General features: G+C 42.1%; 1 protein-coding gene across 2 annotated transcripts in view; it reads right to left on the bottom strand.

Moving 5' to 3' along the window:
• PHRF1 (PHD and ring finger domains 1) overlaps nucleotides 1-22,405 on the bottom strand; it is a 42,672-nt gene extending 20,267 nt beyond the window's left edge. The window contains exons 1-9 of one of the 2 annotated variants that reach the window (XM_026706635.2): nucleotides 22,224-22,405; nucleotides 17,999-18,113; nucleotides 14,432-14,545; nucleotides 13,611-13,834; nucleotides 13,003-13,086; nucleotides 11,723-11,844; nucleotides 9,338-9,438; nucleotides 8,790-8,962; nucleotides 6,264-6,393 (exon numbers count right to left, since the gene is read on the bottom strand). In XM_026706635.2, the coding sequence (XP_026562420.2) occupies nucleotides 6,264-6,393; nucleotides 8,790-8,962; nucleotides 9,338-9,438; nucleotides 11,723-11,844; nucleotides 13,003-13,086; nucleotides 13,611-13,834; nucleotides 14,432-14,545; nucleotides 17,999-18,089 (1,039 nt within the window). In that variant the 5' untranslated portion in view covers nucleotides 18,090-18,113; nucleotides 22,224-22,405. The remainder of the gene's footprint in view (nucleotides 1-6,263; nucleotides 6,394-8,789; nucleotides 8,963-9,337; nucleotides 9,439-11,722; nucleotides 11,845-13,002; nucleotides 13,087-13,610; nucleotides 13,835-14,431; nucleotides 14,546-17,998; nucleotides 18,114-22,223) is intronic. The other variant, XM_087920917.1, reaches the window with a different exon arrangement.

Raw genomic sequence — 22,405 nt, 5'->3', positions numbered from 1 at the left:
ACTGAAACAGTATTTGCTGTGTGAGCAAGGAGACTGGGCGTGACTTAGCTCAACACTTTTGTACAAAAGCTGCTTGCTGCTGTGAAACTAAAATTGAAACTCCTCTGCTTTTGTTTTGCATTTGGAAGAGATTTCTTTTCAGGTGGGGAGGGGGAGTAGAACTCCTTGGCATCAGAGTGTGTTAATAATAATATAGGAAACACTAATACTCTGATGGTCATTTCGAAAAATCCTTTCTTAGTGAGCACCTAGAAGCCAAGAGGAACACACGTGCCAAATTTCAAGTTTGAAGGCTTTACGGTTCTGGAGATTTTGTGATGAAGTGCGAGTGGTATTTCACTTTTATATATATAGATTAGGTGCCAATTTCAATTTAAACACCCCTTCACTTCAACATAGAATAAATGGAAATTACAATAAAGAGATTGTTGGGACTCTTATTACATTGCACCACCCCAGTTGGCAATTTCAGACAGATTTTCTGGGATATCTGCATGAGCGAGAAAATTTCAAAGTCCCCAACAGGCTGTTGTGCCCCACACTCAAGATCTCTTCTTTACCCACTATTAAATTATTATGCAAAACAAAGAACTCGACTCCAGCATTCATTTTATTTTCAGGAATGCTTCACAGTCTCTTTGAGAAAAGAAAAATGGGTGGTGGTAGCTGCTCTGCACTTTTTAGTTGAAAAATGTGCCAATTTCCTCAGAAAGAAGAGAAATATAAGTCGAAGCTAGAGGGAATGGTAGGGACTATTATCCCCATAAGATACACAGTGTTCTCACAAATACATGCATTGCGATCAATGCACGTCTCTAGGGCATCCCTGCCGACATGTGTTCTTAAAATTCCCAAAGGGAACATCTATTTGCCCAAAACTATTCGGAGGATTGAAATACCTGATCATCTGAGTGCACTGACAATTTCATTGGCTGCATAACGCTAAATATTAGCTCATGCCACATTCCACATGTTTACCAAGCAGCACAAGTTCCACACTCCTTATACATCTCCAACCTACATTAATCTCCAATTGAATGGTTTTTCTCATCAAAAGCAATTCTATACATTAATATAGGGATGCAGATTTCATTAGGGATGCGTGTGTGTGTGTGTGTGTGTGTGTGTGTCTGTATGAATGCATATAAAATTGTGTATGTGTGTCTGTATGGTATTAAGCTTTGTTCGGGTATTTTTCCACGTCATTATAGTTGTGCTTTTAAAGTTGTAGCAACGTTTCGGCAGAATCTTATCTGCCATCATCAGGCTTCTGGTGTCATCATCAGGCTTCAGGCTTCAGAAGCCTGATGATGGCAGATGAGATTCTACCGAAAGGTTGCAACAACTTTAAAAGCACAACTATAATGACGTGGGAAAATACCTGAACAAAGCTGAATACCATACGTACGTGTCTTCTGAGGTTCTCGCAGGTATTTGTATGTGGATCTTTGGTTATTTGGGTTTTCTCTCACGAGGGGTGTGTGTGTGTGTGTGTGTGTGTGTGTGTGTGTATTCTACAACTTTAAAAGCACAACTATAATGACGTGGGAAAATACCCAAACAAAGCTGAATACCATACACACACACACACACACACATATAACAAAGCGGTTCCTGTATACAGAAGCTTACCGTGTTTCTCACATAATAAGGCTGGGCCTTATTTTTTTTTAACCCCCGAAAAAACGGCTAGGCCGACTTTTCGGGGATGACTTAATTCCCCCCCCATGCATCCTCGGGTGGGCGGGCGGCGACAGCTTCGGGAGACCTTCCGCCACCGTTGCTTTTCCTTCTCCCTTGCTGCTGCGGCGTTAGAGCAATGCCGCAGCATTTGGCGCAGCCACGTGCGGCAAGTCAGGGCTCCTCCCTGCAACCGGAGCCCTGAGGCTTGGCTTCAGGCGCTCCTCTTGTCGCCTTCCCTTTGCCTTCGAAGGCAAAGCGAATTATTTTAAAAACCTCTGCTCATCCCACCAGGGCCGTGCCGGAGCCGTGCTGGCTGGGCAGAGCCGGGAAAGCGAGCCGTGGGTGTTTCCTCAAGGTGGGCTGGAGGGAGGTGGCTGCGTGCCCCCCGGGCTGCTTCAATGAAAGGTCCTGTCCTTGACCAATTGCAGCATCCTGCTGTTGCCACCGCGTCCTTTTCGCCGCCGCCTCCCTCTCTGACTGCGAAACTCACATGCTTCGCCAAACTCTCCGAGCGAGGCGAGCTCTTTCATACACACACACACACACACAGAGGCGTGCTCTGAGAGGCTGGCTCTTTTCTCTAGCCAAGGCTGATGTCTGACTGAATCTCTATCCTGCTCCTTTATCCTCACGACGGGGTCGGCAGCGACGCTCTCTGGTACAGCCACCTCAGCTTGCCAGCCTTGCCCCGCTATGAGATGATGCTCTGACAGCCGCCGCTGCCGCGCTCCCTTCTCTTTCCTCGTCTCTCCTCCCTTCGCCGGCAGGAGCGTGCGTGCCTGCTGCCACCGCCGCCGCTCCTGAGGCCGGCTGGGGCAGGCAGGTGGGAAAGCAAGCAAGGCAGCTGCACTGTCTTCTTTTTCCCTCAGCGAAGCACCGCCGCTTGCCGCCACCACCTGCGATGGGTGAGGAGGCGGAGGCGCCCGAAATGTTCCAATTCGCTCGTCCGAGCAAAGCGCGAACACTGAGTCTCCCGATATGAAGTGCCCCACCAACGCAGGCAGCACCATATCCAGGCATGCAACAAAGTACTTCCTAACAGCAAGCCCCCCGCCATTCCCCCCCCATTTTGCATATTTAAAAAGGGCCCTAATTTGAGGGGAGGAGCTTAATTTGATTTTATGCCAATAAATCATACTGGGGCTTCCTATTGGTGGAGGCCGTATTGTTGGAGAAACACGGTATTATGTGTGTGTGTGTGTGTGTGCGTGTGTGTGTTTTCTGAGGTTTCCGAGGGTATTTATATGTGGATCTTTGGTTATTCGGGTTTTCTCCTGTGTAAAATTGGAAGTATCCTGGAGACATTTCGACGAAATCTCATTCGTCATCTTCAGGCTTGTGTCTTCGGCTTTGTGCTTCTTGGAGAAATGTGAGCTTGCAGCTGCTTCTTCCTTTTAACTGCTAGTGGGGGTGTGACTTGATTGGGTGGGGGCTTGACTGTGTTCTGATTGGGTGGGGGTGTGTTCTCATTGGTTTGGGGTTTGGCTGTTTTCTGATTGGTTAGGGGGTTGGCGTTGTTCTGATTGGCTGGGGGTGTGTTCTGTTTAGGTGGGGGCTTGGTTGTGCTCAGATTAGTCTTAGTTGCTGGGGGATTTGAGCTGGGGAGCAGTGATCCTGTTGTTTGGCTTCGTGTTCATGGTCGTGCCACATCAAACCACGCAAAAGCAACTTATCCAAAGAACAAACTGCACTACTTAACCTGAAAGAAGACACTAGCATAATAATCCTACCAGCAGACAAGGGCAATGCGACAGTGGTTATGAACACATCTGACTACCAAACCAAGTTAACCAACCTACTCCAAGACCCCACATACAAACCCCTAAACATAGACCCCACCACCTACCTAGAAAAAACCACCAGATCCAAAATAAAAGCCTCCCCCATCAGCGAAGAAAGCAAACAAAGAATCATACCCAGAGAGAAATCATCCAGATGCCCTAGGCTTTATGGTCTCCCCAAGATACACAAAGAAGGAACCCCACTTAGACCAATAGTCAAGCTCCATAGGCTCACCTCTACAAAACTTAGCCAAATTTCTTGCCAAACAACCAAAGCCCTATGCAGAATCCACCAACTCACACGTAAGAAACTCATTCCAGCTCATTGAGATCATAAAGAAACAAAACTTACAGCCCAGCGACCTACTAGTGAGCTTCGATGTCATACCCCTCTTCACCCAAGTGCCTATAAAAGAAGCCTTAACAGCCATCCAAAACAAATACAATCCCCCCAAGCACATCCTAGATCTGACCAATCACTGCCTATCCAATACATACTTCACCTACAACGGACAAAAATACAAACATATAGAAGGAGCACCCACGGGATCACCCCTCTCACCTGTCATTGCAAACCTCAACATGGAACACTTTGAAACACAAGCTCTAGAAAAATATGATCACAAACCCAAACTCTGGCTCAGATACGTAGATGACACCTTCATAATCTGGCTACATGGGAAAGAAAAACTGAACAACTTTCTCACACACCTCAACAGCCTACACCCCAAAATACAATTCACCATGGAAACAGAAGCTAACAATCAACTTCCCTTCCTAGATGTCTTAGTATACAAAAAATCCAATGGCTCCCTAGGACACACCATCTACCAGAAGAAAACACACACAAGCCGCTATCTACACACATTCTCACACCACCACCCAGCACAGATCAATTCCGTAGCCGAGACATTCATCTCCAGAACAAAATGCTTAGCTGACGAACAACACCTAAAAACCGAACTACACACTCTCACTAATGTACTAACAGCCAATGGATTCCAAAGAAAGATGATTACCCACCTAATCCAAAAAGAAACCCCAACCAAAATCCAAGACAGAGGACAAGAGAACGGCAAAGCCCTCCTCCCATACATAAAAGGCACTACAGACAAAATCAGCAAGATCCTCCAAAAACACAACATTAAGACAGCATTCTGCAATATAGAAAAATATCCACCATCCTAAGAAACCCTAAAGACAGAATCGAGTTAGAAAACCAAGAAATCCCATGCACCGCCTGCCCCAACACATACATTGGACAAACCAACAGAAGAATAAGTGCACACTTTGAAGAACACAAGAACTCAATCAAAAAAGAAGAACTGACCTCTTCCCTGGTCCAACACCTGAAAGCCACAGGCCATGAGATTGACTTTAAAAATACCAGAACTATCGCCAAAACTGTACACTTCAACAACAGAATAATCAGAGAAGCCATAGAGATAGAAAAACGTCCACACAACATGAATAAACGAGATGACACCTCCCGCCTACCAGCCATTTGGAAACCCGCCCTCATGAACAAACGAGTACCTAACATGAAGAATGACACCAGACCCAACCCACGAGGGCCACACAAGATGCTACCACCACACTTCCACGTAGAAAGCAGACTCACATCCACACAGAAGATGAGACACGACCACGGACCAGAAGCCGTACCGCAGCTGCATCACTACCTGCTTCAAACTCGTCTGACCCATACATGAAGTGAACTGACGCCCACCATGAAGATGCAGCATGACCACGAACGCGAAGCCAAACAGCAGGATCACAGCTCACCAGCTCAAATCCCCCAGCAACTAAGACTAACCTGAACACAACCAAGTCCCTACCTGAAGAGAACACACCCCCAGCCAATCAGAACACAGCCAACCTCCCAACCAATGAGAACACACCCCCAACCAATGAGAACACAGCCAAGCCCCCACCCAATCAAGTCACACCCCCACTAGCGGTTAAAAGGAAGAAGCAGCTACAAGCTCACATTACTCCGAGAAGCACAAAGCCGAAGACACAAGCCTGAAGATGACGAACGAGATTTTGTCAAATTTCTTAAGTTTTCATGAGTACTTACATGTATGTTATTCAGCTTTGTTCGGGTATTTTCCCACGTCATTATACTTGTGCTTTTAAAGTTGTAGCAAAGCTGAATAACATACATACATACATACATACATACATACATACATATATACATATATATAGTATTCAGCTTTGTTTGGGTATTTTCCCACGTCATTATAGTTGTGCTTTTAAAGTTGTAGTGATGTTTCGGCAGAATCTCATCTGCCATCATCAGGCTTTTGTATTATAAATAACCTTCTGTATACAGGAACTGCTTTGTTCCTTACTGAAAGCTATATGGTCCCCACATCGAAAATCTGCTGCTCACATGCATTTTTTCAGCTGTAAAATTTTGGAAGAAAATTTTTCTACCTATTCTGCCATCCTAAACCATTTGCTATTCCCCCCAAAGAATGTTACATACAATTTTCCTTTTTGTCTTCTGTGTTGTTCAATCTCTGCATTATTAAATGGAAGTTATTTAACTTATACTGGACAAACACATTTTGGAATGAAAACATTACGAAAATAATGAAGTCTACAGGGGTGGGGGGGAGGGCATTTGAGTTTAAGGGCAAAGAGAGTTCAATTGAACTGTACTGGCACAATGGGTGGACAAGTCAGGCACGTTCCTCCAATTGTACTTCTGGGGAAGGTGGGGGAGGAGGGAAATGCATGACGAGCTTCTCTAGAAAATGCAACTAAGTGCCATCGTTGTGGCTGAATTACCTCCTTTACGTTTTTTCCTGGTTGTGGTCCGAGGAGTTAATGGTCTCTGGTACACAGCTGTACTCAGACCGGCTGCAACTGCCTCAATTGTTTCATCAAGAAAGGAAGACATAAGGTAGCTTGGTACATGCTAAAATCAAGACAAATGCTTATGATTACTGGCCAAAGCTAACTAATGCTAAACTCATAAATCTCACTTGAAGAAATGTTAAGAGAAAATCTTTCCCTTCTAACTTTTCTCCCAAATATCTTTGTTACCAGCAGGTGTTTCCCTCTCACTCCAAGTCCTTCAGCCCAGGAAGCCGTAAATTTGTCTCTACCATAAATTATTGGTAAAGCAAATAAATGGTGAATCAGGTCAAGGTATCCATCATTCCATTAGGAAACAAGTGAACATAATGTCCTGCCCACACAATGCTTGTGTGAAAACTATCTATTTTAAGCATTTCTTGACCTTCTGCATTGATCTGCAGGAAGAAGATATAAGCCCAAGGCAAACAGTCTTTCTTTCTACAATTTAACCAGAAGTTACCTTTACACCACTGATGTACTTTGGCCAATGTCGACTTTTTAAATATTATGAGTTTGACTGCATGATTAATTTTAGAAGTGGAGCAGCTCTGGATGTTTATGTAGTACTGCAGGCATTTCATTACACACACACACACACACACACACACACAGAGGTAGTTCTCACAGACTATTTATATAGCATTAAAAGTTATAATGTGATCACATTTTGGGTGCTCAACAACTGGCCCCACATTTACAGCTGTTTGTATTATTCTGCAGTCATGAGACAATTTATGGTTTGTTTGTTTTTTACTGGTAGCTGGAGTTTACTCCTGGCTTCCAGAAAAAAATACTTCAGACAACAAATTCACTTAATGATTGCAGTGATTTATTTAACAACCATTGCAAAAAAAAGGCTGTAAAGTCAGGCACAATTATGTGGTGACCCGCACAACAGGCTCAATTACACCTGTTTGTTGAGCGTACACACCTACACACATTTAAATGAAATCATATATTTAGAAATATATATTGAAATATATTGAATGTCTGCAGGGACACAAAGTGCAGGGAGTCTTCAACTTACAACAGTTCACTTAGTGACCATTCAAAGTTGCAACGGCACTGAAAAAAGTGACTTATGACCATTTTTCACATTTATGACCCCCATGGTCACATGATTTATATTCGGATGCTTGACAACTGATTCAGATTTATGACAATCGTCGTGTCCCCGGATCATGTGGTCACCTTTTGGGACCTTCTCACAAGCAAAGTCAGCGGGGAAACCGGATTCACTTACCAACAGTGTTACTAATTTAACAACTGCAGTGATTCACTTGACAAATGTGGTAAGAAAAGTCCTAAAATGGGACAAACTCACTTAACAAAAGTTTCCCTGAGCAATATAAATTTTGGACTCAATTGTGGTCATAATTCGGGGACTACTTGTATATATTACCTTAGTCTTGCAAAGTTATAGCCAGCCTAGGAGCTCTCAAGATTCTTGTAAAATCAATCCCATTTTAAAAATACTTTAGAATACAAGGACAGAAAAGTACCAAATAAATAAATAAGTGGAATGATTTTCTCAGTGGTGGGATTCAAAAACCTCTACTACCAGTTCTGTGAGTGTGGCTTGATGGGCGTGGCCTTGTGACTGGGTGGACGTGGGGTTTATTTTGCAGCCACACACACACACACACACACACACCCGTTTTTTGGGCCTTCTGGGCCTCAGAGGAGCCTCTGGGGGGCTGTTTTTGCTCCCAGAAGGCTCCTCAGGGGCTCAGGAAGAAAAAAAACACAGCATGGGATGGGCATGCAGCACCCCTCCACGCTCCATTTTGGGACCTTCCTGGCCTCAGAAGAGCCTCTGGGGGGCGTTTTTGCTCCCAGAAGGCTCCTCAGGGGCTCAGGAAGGCAAAAAATGGTGGGGGTGTGTAGAACCCCTCCCTCCATTTTTTTTGCCTTCCTGGGCCTCAGCAAGGGGAATCCCAGCACAGCTGATTGTATGAATAGCTGATTGCTGGGAGGGAAAAAAAAGAAATACCTTAAGGGGTGAGTGTCAGGTGGGCGGGGTGAGCGAGCATAGGGCAGGCGGGGCAAGCCAGTCAGTGGCGACTGGGCAACTGGGTCGGGGGCGTGGCCAGCCAGAACTTACTACTGGTTCAGCGACCCATGCCAAATCCCTACTACCGGTTCGCCCGATTCAGTGCGAACCGTCTGAATACCACCATTGGATTTTCTATATTTTCTATACAAATCTACAGAACCAGATGAATACTGAATACCAATATTGTGGGGTTTTTTGTTTGTTAAACTTGTACTTGAATCACGGGGACCAATGAACTATTACCAGAAATTTTCACACTTTTGATTTACACGCCAGAAATGATTGCAAGTACACATCCCATTCCTTTCCTATGGGCAAACAGTGCTACACTGCATACACTTGGTCATTTACAGGATAGCTGTCTGAAGTCTATATCATTCCCCCCGATTAAACCCTACCTGAATTCTCTGCGCAGTTGTTATCCTATTTCGGTTCACTGTTGCCCGCACGCGCTCACTTTGACGTGTTCTAGCAATAGCTCGTGTCCGGGCACTGGGACGCAGTCGACTGGTGGTAGGGATTACATCAGCGATGAGTGAAGCAACCTCCTCTTCGCTCACCTGATCTGTTTCTTCAAAGAAGACCTGTGTCAGTTTTCAGCTATATTTCAACCATCACTTGAGCCCCTTTCTAGAGACCAAGCGCTACATAGTTCACAAATAAATGAGTTGGTATATGGATATTTAGATTAACGATTTATGTTATCCAAGACATTCAACCATTCTGAACACTTTGTCTATATCTGAGCAACAACATCTGGTTAGTGAATTTTGCTGCCATATAATAGCACTATGTAGAATAAATCTTTTCACAAGATCTTTCATACAAGTATGTTTCTATAAGATTACAGTAATGTTAAAATTAAATTCCGGTATGTTTTATAACAGTAAAAAAGTCCTAATTTCTGTCATTCAAACAAAAAATATATTATAAAGAAAATACTTGCCAGTGTCAGCAGACATAGCATTTGCAGGTGCACATGGTGGACAGAACCACTCATCTACAGGTACCTCACTTAAAGGTGGATTAAGGCATTCCATATGGTAACTAAAGAAAAAGTATATAAGGGATTCTTACAAAACTGTAATGGTAGAAGAGAACACCAGGCCCTCTTGCCTATTATGCAGACTAATCCTTCATACATGCACAATTTCCTATTCTAACCACACTGAGACATCCATTTGGTATGAAAGTAACAAATATTTCAAGAGCCAACAAAATACCAAAAAAGTTGTATGTTCCAATTAGAATTATCATTTATTTAAAACATAACACATTTATAAGGCATGTTAACTAGGAGCGGTGCTAGGGGGAGAGATAAATATACACTGCTCAAAAAAATAAAGGGAACACAAAAATAAGACATCCTAGATCTGAATGAATGAAATATTCTTATTAAATACTTTGTTCATTACATAGTTGAATGTGCTGACAACAAAATCACACAAAAATTATCAATGGAAATCAAATTTGGCAACTCATGGAGGTCTGGATTTGGAGTTACACTCAAAATTAAAGTGGGAAAAAACACTACAGGCTGATCCAACTTTGATGTAATGTCCTTAAAACAAGTCAAAATGAGGCGCAGTAGTGTGTGTGGCCTCCACGTGCTTGTATGACCTCCCTACAATGCCTGGGCATGCTCCTGATGAGGTGGCGGATGGTCTCCTGAGGGATCTCCTCCCACACCTGGACAGTCTGTGGTGCAACGTGGCGTTGGTGGATGGAATGGGACATGATGTTCAAATTGTGCTCAATTGGATTCAGGTCTGGGGAACAGGCGGGCCAGTCCATAGCATCAATGCCTTCAACTTGCAGGAACTGCTGACACACTCCAGCCACACGAGGTGTAGCATTGTCTTGCATTAGGAGGAACCCAGGGCCAACAGCACCAGCACAAGGGGTCTGAGGATCTCATCTTAGTACCTAATGGCAATCAGGCTACCTCTGGCGAGCACACGGAGGACTGTGCGGCCCCCTAAATAAATGACACCCCACACCATTACTGACCCACTGCCAAACTGGTCATGCTGGAGGATGTTGCAGGGAGCAGAATGTTCTCCATGGTGTCTCCAGACCCTGCCACATCTGTCACATGTGCTCAGTGTGAACCTGCTTTCATCTGTGAAGAGCATAGGGCACCAATGGCGAATTTGCTAATCTTGGTGTTCTCTGGCAAATGCCAAACGTCCTGCACCCTGTTGGGCTGTAAGCACAACCCCCACCTGTGGACGTCGGGCCCTCATACCACCCTCATGGAGTCTGTTTCTGACCGTTTGAGCAGCCACATGCACATTTGTGGCCCGCTAGAGGTCATTTTGCAGGGCTCTGGCAGTGCCCCTCCTGTCCCTCCTTGCACAAAGGCAGAGGTAGAGGTCCTGATGCTGGGTTGTTGCCCTCCCACGGCCTCCTCCACATCTCCTGATGTACTGGCCTGTCTCCTGGTAGCGCCCCCATGCGCTGGACACTATACTGACAGACACAGCAAAGTTTCTTGCCACAGCTCGCATTGATGTGCCATCCTGGATGAGCTGCACTACCTAAGCCACTTGTGTGGGTTGTAGACTCTGTCTCATGCTACCACTAGAGTGAAAGCACCACCAGCATTCAAAAGTGACCAAACCATCAGCCAGAAAGCATAGGAATTGAGAAGTGGTCTGTGTTCACCACCTGCAGAACCACTCCTTTATTGGGGATGTCTTGCTACCTGCCTATGCTTTCCACCTGTTGTCTATTCCTTTTGCACAACAGCATGTGAAATTGATTGTCAATCAGTGTTGCTACCTAAGTGGACAGTTTGATTTCATAGAAGTGTGACTGACTTGGAGTTACATTGTGTTAAGTGTTCCCTTTATTTTTTTGAGCAGTGTATATTTTATTTGAAATTCTGTGTGAGGGTACCTCTTTAGATATTCACAACCTGTAACTGCAGAGTAAAACAAGAAAGCTCACAGTGGCCGCACCCTGCCCATCTATGAGCAACCCATCTTTGTCAAAAGATCCAATAGAAAAACTGTAATTGTAGGCAAATACAAAGTGTCCTATGATCAGAAGTCACAGTGCAAGTGTGATGCCTTATAACCAGATTCACCTAAAAGCAATTACATTTCTGCTGAAGGTTTCTGGTTACCATGTGATACAGCAAAGTATCCTTGTTTCTCTTCAAACATACCAATTATGAGTGACTGGAAAAATCTAAAGGAGACACCTAGTCAGGTATGTCAGCAAAAATGTGATATTGTCTATATTAAAAGCAAACTAACACCCTCAAGTGGAATCCTATTCTCAAGAAACATGTGACAAATGTTACAATCAAGGGAGGACTCTTTACCCTGCATCACATCCGTCACAAAGCAGCAAGCGATCTTCTCTGTCGCTTCGACCACACACTTCACAAAAGGTGGGATCTTCCTCAAGGCCATCTTCCTGAGATTTCGTATTCTCAACAGGTATCTAAAGAAAACATTTTAAGAAATTCTACATTGTTCACAGTAGAACAAGTACAGTTCCTGTAGCCACAACTCATCTTTGCCCAATTCTGTCTAAACATGAGCTTTTTCGTGGGTTCTTTCATCATGATGTCAGATTTAAGGAGAGGTGTCACCACATTATAAAGATAATTTCATTCCCTTTTATAGGGATTATTTTTTCTTCAAGAGTGTCCAAAGGGTAACATTAAAAAAAAAGAAACCTAAACCTAAATTTCTATTTAAATATCAGTGTTTCAAATGTTACGTTGTGTTTTTTCTACATATGCTTACTTGTTTCTATTTTGTGAATGGATGAATAAAAGTAAATTAAACAAGGAGCAGTAAGATACTTATTGCATATATATTTCAAAAGAACCTCAAAAACAGTACCATAAGAACTTTATTTATTTATTTATATTTATATTTATATTTATATTTATATTTATATATATATATATATATATATATATATATATATATATATTATATATATATATATTTCAAAGAAATGTTTTCAATCTCAGAAAATACCCATTAAACTTTATTCTGAAACAAAGCCCATTTACTTAACATGAATTGTGCTCAAGAAGGCACAGGTTTGTGGCTAGTTGGAAACCACACTAACTTGCTATCACTGCAATAATACAGCAGTATATAGCTATTTAACTGGTAAATTAATAGAAAGTGCAAATCTCTTTCACGATTACATGTTATGGAGTGTGATTTAGCATTATCTCCTTTACCATCTGATTAATGTTTTAATAATACATCTATTGCAGTAAAGCCAGAACGTTCTTTACTAGAACAATTTTCTCTCAAAAGGCCCCGAGAGAAAGTGTCTGCAAAACAAACATGCATAATATCCACTGTTCCCCCCCAAAAAACCTATTGCACATGTTCATGTAAGTAGCTCATGCAAATGGGAAAAATAGTTCATAAAACTAGAAAATCACGCATTTTAAAAAATTGTGTATCATTATAATCTGTGAATACTATCAATTGTGTTATTTCTGAAAGATTAAACCCAGAGAAAGCACAGTAAACTATGAATTGATTAGAAATGAGAACACAGATATAGAAAGCACTGTGTATGCAAAACATACTCTGATTTTTGCTATTTTTAAGAAAACAAAATACCTACTTTCTTCAAAATTTCTCCATCAAAGCGCACACGAACACAAATAGATTTAAAAATGATACGATCCACAGGACAAGAGTTGGCATTCTGCAAAAAATGAAAAAAAAGTGGGGGGGAGGAAAGGACAGTTTACTAATTTCAAAAGCATTGTTATACAAATTAAACATTCATAGTTGTTCAACTAGTTAAGCTGAACTGATAAGTTCTTACTGATTGTAGCTGAGGGTCTGCCTTAAAAACCTGACATTTCTATTTTCATAGCTTAACAAGTCTGAACTGAAATAATTTTATATATGCTACATTGTCAACATTTGTTTCATTGCTATAACATATATACTTATATGTTATACTTCTCAATTCCATCCAGAGGGCACTAAACTATTTTGAGAGCAGACAGCAATTAACCATAAGAATTGAAAAATAATAATAATTAAAATAATCCCAATCCACATATATACAAATTAGTTTTCTGGGGGAACTTTAGTAGATCTTTAATGATTATTTATTAGCAACCAAATATAACCTGTAAAAAGACACATTACAAAACAGTCACAAAGCTCATAAAATAGCATCAATTTTAGCATAACTTTATCAATCAAATGAGTTCTTACTTTAGACCATTCAACTATACAATCCAAGCAGAAATAATGGGCACAATTCTCAGGTGTTCCAACAGCCTGATCTCTGAATGTATTGAGACATATTGGGCAGTTTTCGGCATCTTCATCAGAAGAAGAATGAATTCCTCCGTTAAGCTGAGGCTTTGTTTTAATAGAATATTCTGGTTGTTCAGAAGTCATTTCCGTGTCATCCTCTGCCTCCTCTTCTTCAGTATCTTAAGAAAATAAACAAAAAATACCCCAATACATACAATACATAGTCTCATACATACATATCCCAAACCTGTTCTGGAAGGCTGGAAAATTATTTTATTGGAACATGAGAGAGCAAAAAAGAGTAAGGCGGCTTATGTAACAGTTGAAAACTATCTGTGTAATACTGGATACATATTTATTAGGTATCTCCATTGTCATGGGTGATCCAGATTTACTAGCAAGAAATGCACAAATCAAGTATAATTGAATCAGGTTATATCTGGTTATATCTCCTTCCAAATCCTGATTGCCAATAACAAAGATGAGGACCAAAGTATCAGACTCACACTGTATGTGACAAAGAGCATCTCCCTCTCTGTGTACGTGCACCTGCATGCGTGTGTATTCTATGCCTGGATGGTAGCCTGCAATACTATGAATGACTAACAAACAATCAAAACAGTTATAAGAGCAATGTGCTTCTCTACGGTTCAATTATATAATGGTTTGATGCATATTAGGCAAATTAACAGCAACTCACCTAACGTAGCTTTAAAAATAGCTCACACTGAATGTAAAATGTTAATTAATATTACTGAAAGACTTGTTATAATCACCTTCTAGATCTTCATCTTCACTTTCTTCATTCTCTTCATCTCCATCTTCATCAGTATCACCTTCATCCTCACTTCCTGTGTCATCAGAGTCTCCGCTATTTCCATCGCTGCTTTCTTTTGAAAAACAGAGTAAAGAAAATGGTGGAAGGAGATTGTCAACTAGAATGTAAAGTAGTAAATAAGGCTTTGACTGAATTATATCTGGAGAAGGGTATTAGCAACCAAATGGAGAATCTGGAGTAAGGATCTCAGAAATTAAGATTGTACAGCTTCTAAGGCCCCACCAGTGTCCTTGAAAATGCAACACTGTGTGCCATATAACAAAACACTTAGCGCTCTGGGTTCAAAAAGTTTAATTGCTGCGGGCACATAATTGTTACCCTTGTGGGTTGAATATCAAAGGACTGCATTGGTGCTGATTGGGATCGCAAAGAAAGGTTTGAAGAGGGAAGCTTCCTGGGAAAACGACTGGAAATAAATGGCAAGACATTTGAAAGCTTTGATCTCCTCAGTTTGATCATTATTGATCTTCCAAGTAGTCTGGTGAATACAAGGACCTTAGCTTTCACATGGCTGATTTCTAGCATTTCAGATTGGCAGTAGGATGCTAGGGCACAAAGGCTTCATTGCAGCCTTACTTGGGAAATAGACAAGGTTGCAGCAGCATGGGCATATAGCTGAATGGAGATTGGTTTACTGGTCAGGGCAGAGGGGTGAAATTTGGTTTTAGTAAGGCCTTGAACAAAATCAATAATACATATATTAAATAACTAGCCCAATACCTGTGCTTTGCTACGAAACTATGTGGTCGGGCTTAGTTTTTGGGGAGGAAAATGGGGTGGGGGGGAGGAAATTCTGCCTCTGGCTACCAGCATCCATCCGTACTCAGGTGGCTAGTGTCCTGTCAGCGTGTTAGATTGGTTTTGTTGTCCTTTTGGTATAGTATTATAATTAATCAAGAGCCAGTTTGGTGTAATGGTTAAGGCATGAGGCTAAAAAAGGAAAGGCTGTGAGTTCTAGACATGCCTCTGGCACAAAGCCAACTGGATTCACCCTGGGCCTCTCACTTTCAGCCAAGAACTGCAGGGAGTTATCCAGGCAGTTTCTGAAAATTAGACATGACTGAACAGACAAAAATAAAAGAATCTGTCCATTCTTTGGAGATCTGCAGAGAGCTGTTGAATAGATAATGAATAGAAGGGATCCAAACAGCAGCCCACCAATTAGGGTTTTATTTCAGCACTTGTGGGAAGATGAAGTCCCTTCCAGTAATTTTACCACTTTTAAGATGGACAAGTAAGATAATTTCTTCTGGTTTGGAGATTGGATGCCAAGTTAGGAGAGTGCTAGAGATCATTGGATGTATATCATAATTTCTGGCTATGGTCTGGAACTGCACACAATAGTGAGCAACCCGTGTCTCACATGTTATTAGACTATGCCCGTGATGGCGAACCTATGGCACGCGTGCCACAGGTGGTATGCAGAGCCATTTGTGCTGGCATGAGAGCTGCAGGCAAACTTACCTCACTGCGCATGCCCATGCCTCACAGCTGATTTTCGGCTGGCTTGAGGCCTTTTTTGGCCTCCCAGAGGCTTCAGGAAGGCTTCTGCAGGCTTTTCAACTAGGTCCGTTTCATCACTTCCTGTTTTTCTGGAGATACCGGAAATGACAAAACGGGCCTAGTTTTTGGCCTGAAAAGACTGCAGAAGCCTTCCTGAAGCCTCTGGGAGGCCAAAAAAGGCCTCAAACCAGCCGAAAATCAGCTGTGAGGTGCAGTGCAGGTAAGGGGGCAATGGGGTAGGGATTGTGTGGGCATGCGTAGGGGGTGTGGGGGGCGCGCATCGCCTTCTGGGTGCTGGCATGTGAGTGCGTGTGTGCAAGTGCACACACAATTTTTGGCACAGGAGCCCCAAAAGGTTAGCCACCACTGGATTATGCATTCTAGTCTTGGACTTGTTGAGATCGAAACAAGGAAGCAGAACAGGATATCATTTTTAAGATTGAGTGAATCGGTCTGCCCCATTTTGTCAGTTGACCTACTAATTTCTTCTTACAGAGAACCTTATATTTCTGTTTCCAGGAATAAAAAATTTGGGGGAGTGGGATCATTACTACTCCTAAATCAAATTTAATGCCTCAATTTTAAAGATTTAGCTTCTGGAGACTCAAAGGGACAGCTTACTTTCTGGGAAGGGAAAGGAGTCAGTATGCTTGATATGTTAATCATTAGCAATCTGATCACCTGCCACATAAACTTTGCAACCACCACCACAAGTGTTTTTTTTAATCCTTTCTTTAAAAGTTAAAAACGTTAACCCTAAATGACTCAGAAATCTCAACTGAGATATTTTTCTGATCCAAGTGGTCACATACGCTACAAAACTAAGGTCTGTACTGAATTCATGAAATCATTCAGAGATTTTGAGCTGAAACAGATTATAATTGAACTAAGTGTAACACATTTTTGATAAATTTCCAAAATATTATTAATACAGAAATCCATAATGTCTCCTTTTGAGCCAACGCAGAGAAGCCACACTAAATTCCTCAGGCTCTGGTCTGAACAAGAATGCACTTATATCAATACCTTAGAGACTTAATGCATACAGCTAGGGCCTAAAGCAGGGGTGTCAAACTCAAGGCCCTGGGACTAGATCCAGCTTAGATCTGGTCCACAGGGCTGCCCTGGAAACAGTGGACTGGCCCGCAGTGCTTCTGCCAGTGAAAACAGAGCTCAGGAGGACCCAATGCGCCCCCGAAGCCCCATTTTTTATTGGCAGAAGGTTGCAAGAAGCTGTCGCAGCCAAAAACGGAGTTGGGAGGGGTCCATTTTCACTGGTAGAGCGCCCGACACCAGTGATGTTGAGCTGGACATCATGCCCACTCTGGCCATGCCCATCCCGGCCTCCCGAGGTCAACCACAACCCTGATGCGGCCCTCAATGAAATCGAGTTTGATACCCCTGGCCTAGAGTAAACGAACAGGCAGGACTCCCACAGTATGAATTTCATACTATAAATTGCTCCTTGACCTCTTAAACATTTACCCCATATAAAAAAAAACTTTCCATGGTCCCAGAAAAGGTCAGTCTGACATAGAGGAATAGATAAGAAGTTTTTTTCTTTGAATGCTGCATTCCTTTATGGTAATCTCTGGGAACTAAATGATGTCCACAGGCAAATTCAAAGATATGAGTGGATGGAACCAGTTAAGTATGAGCAGTACTACAACTTTCTCTCACCTAGCAGGATACCAGAAAAGAGAGAGCTTGCTCTCGCCATGGAACTGAATTGATCATTTAACAAAGGGCTTTGAAAACTAAAACAAGAGCATCAGGCTCCTCATCCTAATGTTGAAACAACAAAAAAAAAATCTCAGGATTTTTTTTTCCCTGTAGGAATTTAGCTCCTTAATGCCAGCCAAGCATTAAACTGGAGTCTATGTTTGAATGTTTACAACTATGGAGCCAAGGAATTATCAAAACCACTAGGAGATATTTTATTATAAATACTAGCTGATTAAAGACCAGAAAGTTGGAATGCACGCTGACTAATTTCATTTACCTGCATCGCTAAAAAGCAGCACATTTGTTCTTTTAACTTTGCCTACTGCAGCATTCTTGTTTATGAGTTCATCCTGGCTGTCTTCATCCATTGCGGGGCATTTGGAACTGGCTTCCTATAAGCATAAAGCAAAAGGAAATTATTTGTAAAATGGAAAACACTAAAACTCCTAAATACTTTTTCTTTGACCCTCTGAATGTTAATTTTGATATAGACAAACATTTGATCAGAATATATTTCTACAATATCTTTTAAGCATTGGAAGATTACCTCTGAATGTATTTTCCTTTCTACCTATAGAGAACCACCCTACTTCTCTCATTATTTTAGAAGTGACATAGTAACTTCTCTTTTGGAACTGACTAAAGTACTATATTCCAACATACATATTTGACTGTGAAGAGGAAAATGTTAAGGCCATGCAAGGTAAACTACACAAGAAACTTTGATCATATCATTCAAATGGCACTGTAGGGCAATGGTTAGGGTGGTGAACTGAAACCAGGGAGACCCAGACTCTAGTCTAGGGGTCCCCAACCCCCAGGCTGTGGCCCAATACCAGGCCATGGCCTATTGAGAACCAGGTTGCATGAGTAGTGGGCTGCCGTGCACATTTGCAGCTTGACTTGCAGATGTAGCGGACAGGCATGCACTCGCAGATCTCACTGGCCAACCACTTGCGCAGACTGGTTCCCCTCCTCCCCAGCTGGGCTGTCAAACTGGAAAGGTTGGGAATCGCTGCTTTAGTCCATCCTCAGAAGCTCATTTGGTACCTTTTGGACAGTTGTGAAGAAAAATATAAAGAATGAATAGTATATCTGCTACCTTAAATAAAAGGCAGAATATAAATCCAGCAAATGTTGTACGCAATATTTCTCCTTATTTCTAATTTATTTAACAGCAACTATAGCTATAAATACAAAAATTAAAATGCACAGTTGCTGAGGAAAATATTTCAGCCAACAATACTCGTATACCCAGGATTTGGGTTCCTTCAGACAGTTGAGGCCCATGGCCCCAAAACATTCTTTTCTATTGAAAAAAAATCAATTCAAAAGAAACGAAGTACACACATAAAGCATTACAATTATACACTTCAGGCATAGTTCTTCTAATCCTATCTGTATCCTATGGATATGCATAACTGTCTGAGATTATATGTGTACTTAAAAACAGAAATAAGATTATGTTAACACTTTTATGGATTTTAATTCAAAATATAGCAAAGAGGCAAATGAACCCAAAAGTAAGATTTTCTGTTTCAGTTCTAGTTACATCACCAGGTTATAATAGCGAAATTTTCAAGACTACATTGAATGAAAATTTAAAACTAAACCCTCCTCCTCAGTTCTAATTTACAATATTATTTCAGGATTTCCTTGTAAATGCAGATTCTGCATGTCTTTACCAACTTTGTTGAACAAAAATAACATAGATAGATAGATAGATAGATAGATAGATAGATAGATAGATAGATAGATAGATAGATAGATAGATAGATAGACAGACAGACAGAGTCAGTCAGTCAGTCAGTCAGTCAGTTAGTCAGTCAGTGTTGGAAGAAATATCCTTCTGGGTTCAGTTCCAAGTGGGGAAAAAGACACTGGAAACATGCAGGCTGTTTGGAAAGATGGTTTAATGGTGGACAGGATCACATGCCTTGGAGCTCCTGAGCAGAGAAAAGGGAAGAGATGCTGAGAGTCCCTGGGTTTTATGCCCTCTGTTGGGATTTGAATTTGAGCTTGATTGGTTGTCAGACTTCCATGGGGCCATGCAGGGACAACTCTGTAGGCTGTCCTGAGTCCTGGACTTGGATGAGCTTTGCTGGATGATTACATAATAAAGGGCTTTGGGCAATTCCTATTATAGCTCTACCTGGAGGAGACAGAGGTAGGCTCTACCTGGAGGAGGTCTTCAAACTTGACCGCTTTAACACCTGTGGACTTCGACTCCCAGAATTCCTCCTCCAAGCATGTTAGCTCAGGAATTCTGGTAGTTGAAGTCCACAAGTCTTAAACTTACCAAGTTTGAAGCCCCTTGAGGTAGATCTTTGTTAGGTAAAATAGACTGGCTCAGGCCTTAATGGCCCATTGACAAAGGTGGGGTGGGGGGAGTTTCTGTCTCTCTGAGTTTCTACTTCTCTTTTAGGGGAAATATTCAGCCTTTTTAGTATATCTTAAAATATTTCATTTTTCTAGGAGGGGTGTGGGTTTTAACTTCCAACACTAGTTTCTAACTGCTGATTTGAAAAGTATACACTTATATGCCCATATTAAATTCTTACGTTATGCAGGAATCAGTTTAATGAAATGTTGTTGGAAAAGATATGCATGCAAATACAATACAAATACACTAGAATGCTGGAAGGATTTTACATGAAAACTTCAATTTGTTAAATTTTTTTGCATTTTTTGCATATTTTATCCAGTATGTGCAAGACAGTTAAACAGACTCCTCATATCCCGGACAGAAATTGTTTCAACTTCTACCCTCAAAACGACACTATAGGGCACTGCACATCAGAACAATTAGACACAAGGACAGTTCCCCCACCCCATCCCAATGCCATCACTCTGCTAAACAATTCCCACAACACTGTCAAAGTATTTAGTAAGCTTGACTATTACTATTATTATTATTATTCTCATCCTTCCTATTACCTATCTCTTCCCACTTATGACTACAACGGTGTTGCTTATATCTTTACAATTTATATTATTTTGTTTCCTAGTATCATTTGATTGCTTATTAGTAATCTATGACTATCACTAAGTATTCTATCTTATGATTCTTGATGTATTTTTATTTTTATTTTCTTATGGACACTGAGAGCATATGCACCAAAGACAAATTCCTTGTGTGTCCAATCACACTTGGCCAATAAAGAATTCTATTCTAAGTAACAGCATGCTGAAATCAATTAATCTAAACCCATATTAATCAGGGGATATTTGTTGCTTATCTGTTGGTGTTCTCACTTATTTGGAAGTCCTATTGGACATAATGGGGATTATATGTGTACACAAACATGTAAGAATGTACTCATGATATATTTTCAGATAACTATATACATTAGGATTTTGTTTCTGTATTTAGACTATGCAATATTATTTTAAAAATGACGCATCCTTGCGGATTAAATAATATTTAACATCTTCCTCTGACATACTCCCTTCCTGCTAACCCTGAAAACCTTAAGTCATTTCTGGTTTTGTCCCGCCCAACATACACAAACACAAATCAACCTTCATATTTGTTGAAAGAATCTCAGTCCAGAATTATACTGGGATTATACTGAATCAGTTTCATATACAGAACAGAAACATTTCCTCTATTCTCTATTTTCAATGTTGGTTGCCCGATTAAATGACCCATTCAAGGGACCACTCTTTCCCATATGGTATGGCCTTGCCTAAGCTCTCCAACCATCCTCAGCAACCCTCAAGCAATTGTCCTTGCCAAGGGAAACTAAAAGACATTTCCAGGAATAAAAGCTGAGATCCGCTTCAAGACCTTCCCAGTCACACCGTCCTTCCCACTAAACATCTTTTCCTGGCCCAAAACTGAGACATTTGGTATTTTCCAAGGCATTTTTATTAACCGCTGCTGTGACTTTTGTATCGCTGCCGCTTCTTCTTCTTCTCTTCCCACCCTACCTTTGCAAGCGGCCTTGGAGATTTTCTAAGATAAATAATAAGCGCCCACGCTTTATATACCTGGCTAAGGAGCAAACAATTCGCTCCATCAGTTTCAGCTCGGTCTTAATTCGCCGGGTTCCGTGGCATGAGCCCAGGCGAAAACCACGCAGAGCACAAGCGTTGCGGCCACGTCACTAAGCGCGAAACGAAAACATTGCCCAAGAGGAAAACGCGGAGGGAAAGTGGGGAGCGGGGGGGGCGGTCGCCCAAGTTCCAGACCACCCCGGGCTCATGAACACGAGTGGCAGGCAATACCAACACAACGACACGGAAAGGGATGTCCTCGCAGATTCAACCCACCCCCACCCCCAACTCTTCCTGGGTCAGCAGCCGCAAAGCGCAACGTCGCAGGCTCCAGGCCCGTCGCCGGTTGCAGATCAAAGCGCCTTTGCAGGGACCTGCCCGCATCTTTAACTTCGGGCCTCCTGGCGGCTTCCCCTCCCGGGGAAGCTGGAGGGTCGCATCCAGGGGAAAGGTGGGGGACACACACTAATGCAGCATTACCCGGACGGCTGACTTCCACTCACCGGCCAGGAGGTGATCCCGCGGGATAATGTCGAAAAGCGGACTGAGGGTGCGCAGGGGCGCCCGTTACCGTTACTACCGTCGGTAAAAACGAAAATCCCGGAAGGAACCGAAGCGACAGGGACCTAGGCCTCGTCGAAGGCCAAAAAACGCCTCCAAACGCTTCGTTGACCCGGAAGGGAAT

This window comes from Pseudonaja textilis, chromosome 1 (genome assembly GCF_049901715.1).
Source record: "Pseudonaja textilis isolate UNSWEBS1 chromosome 1, rPseTex1.2, whole genome shotgun sequence".
Classification (NCBI taxonomy): domain Eukaryota; kingdom Metazoa; phylum Chordata; class Lepidosauria; order Squamata; family Elapidae; genus Pseudonaja; species Pseudonaja textilis.
This window is presented reverse-complemented; position numbering and strand designations above follow the sequence as displayed.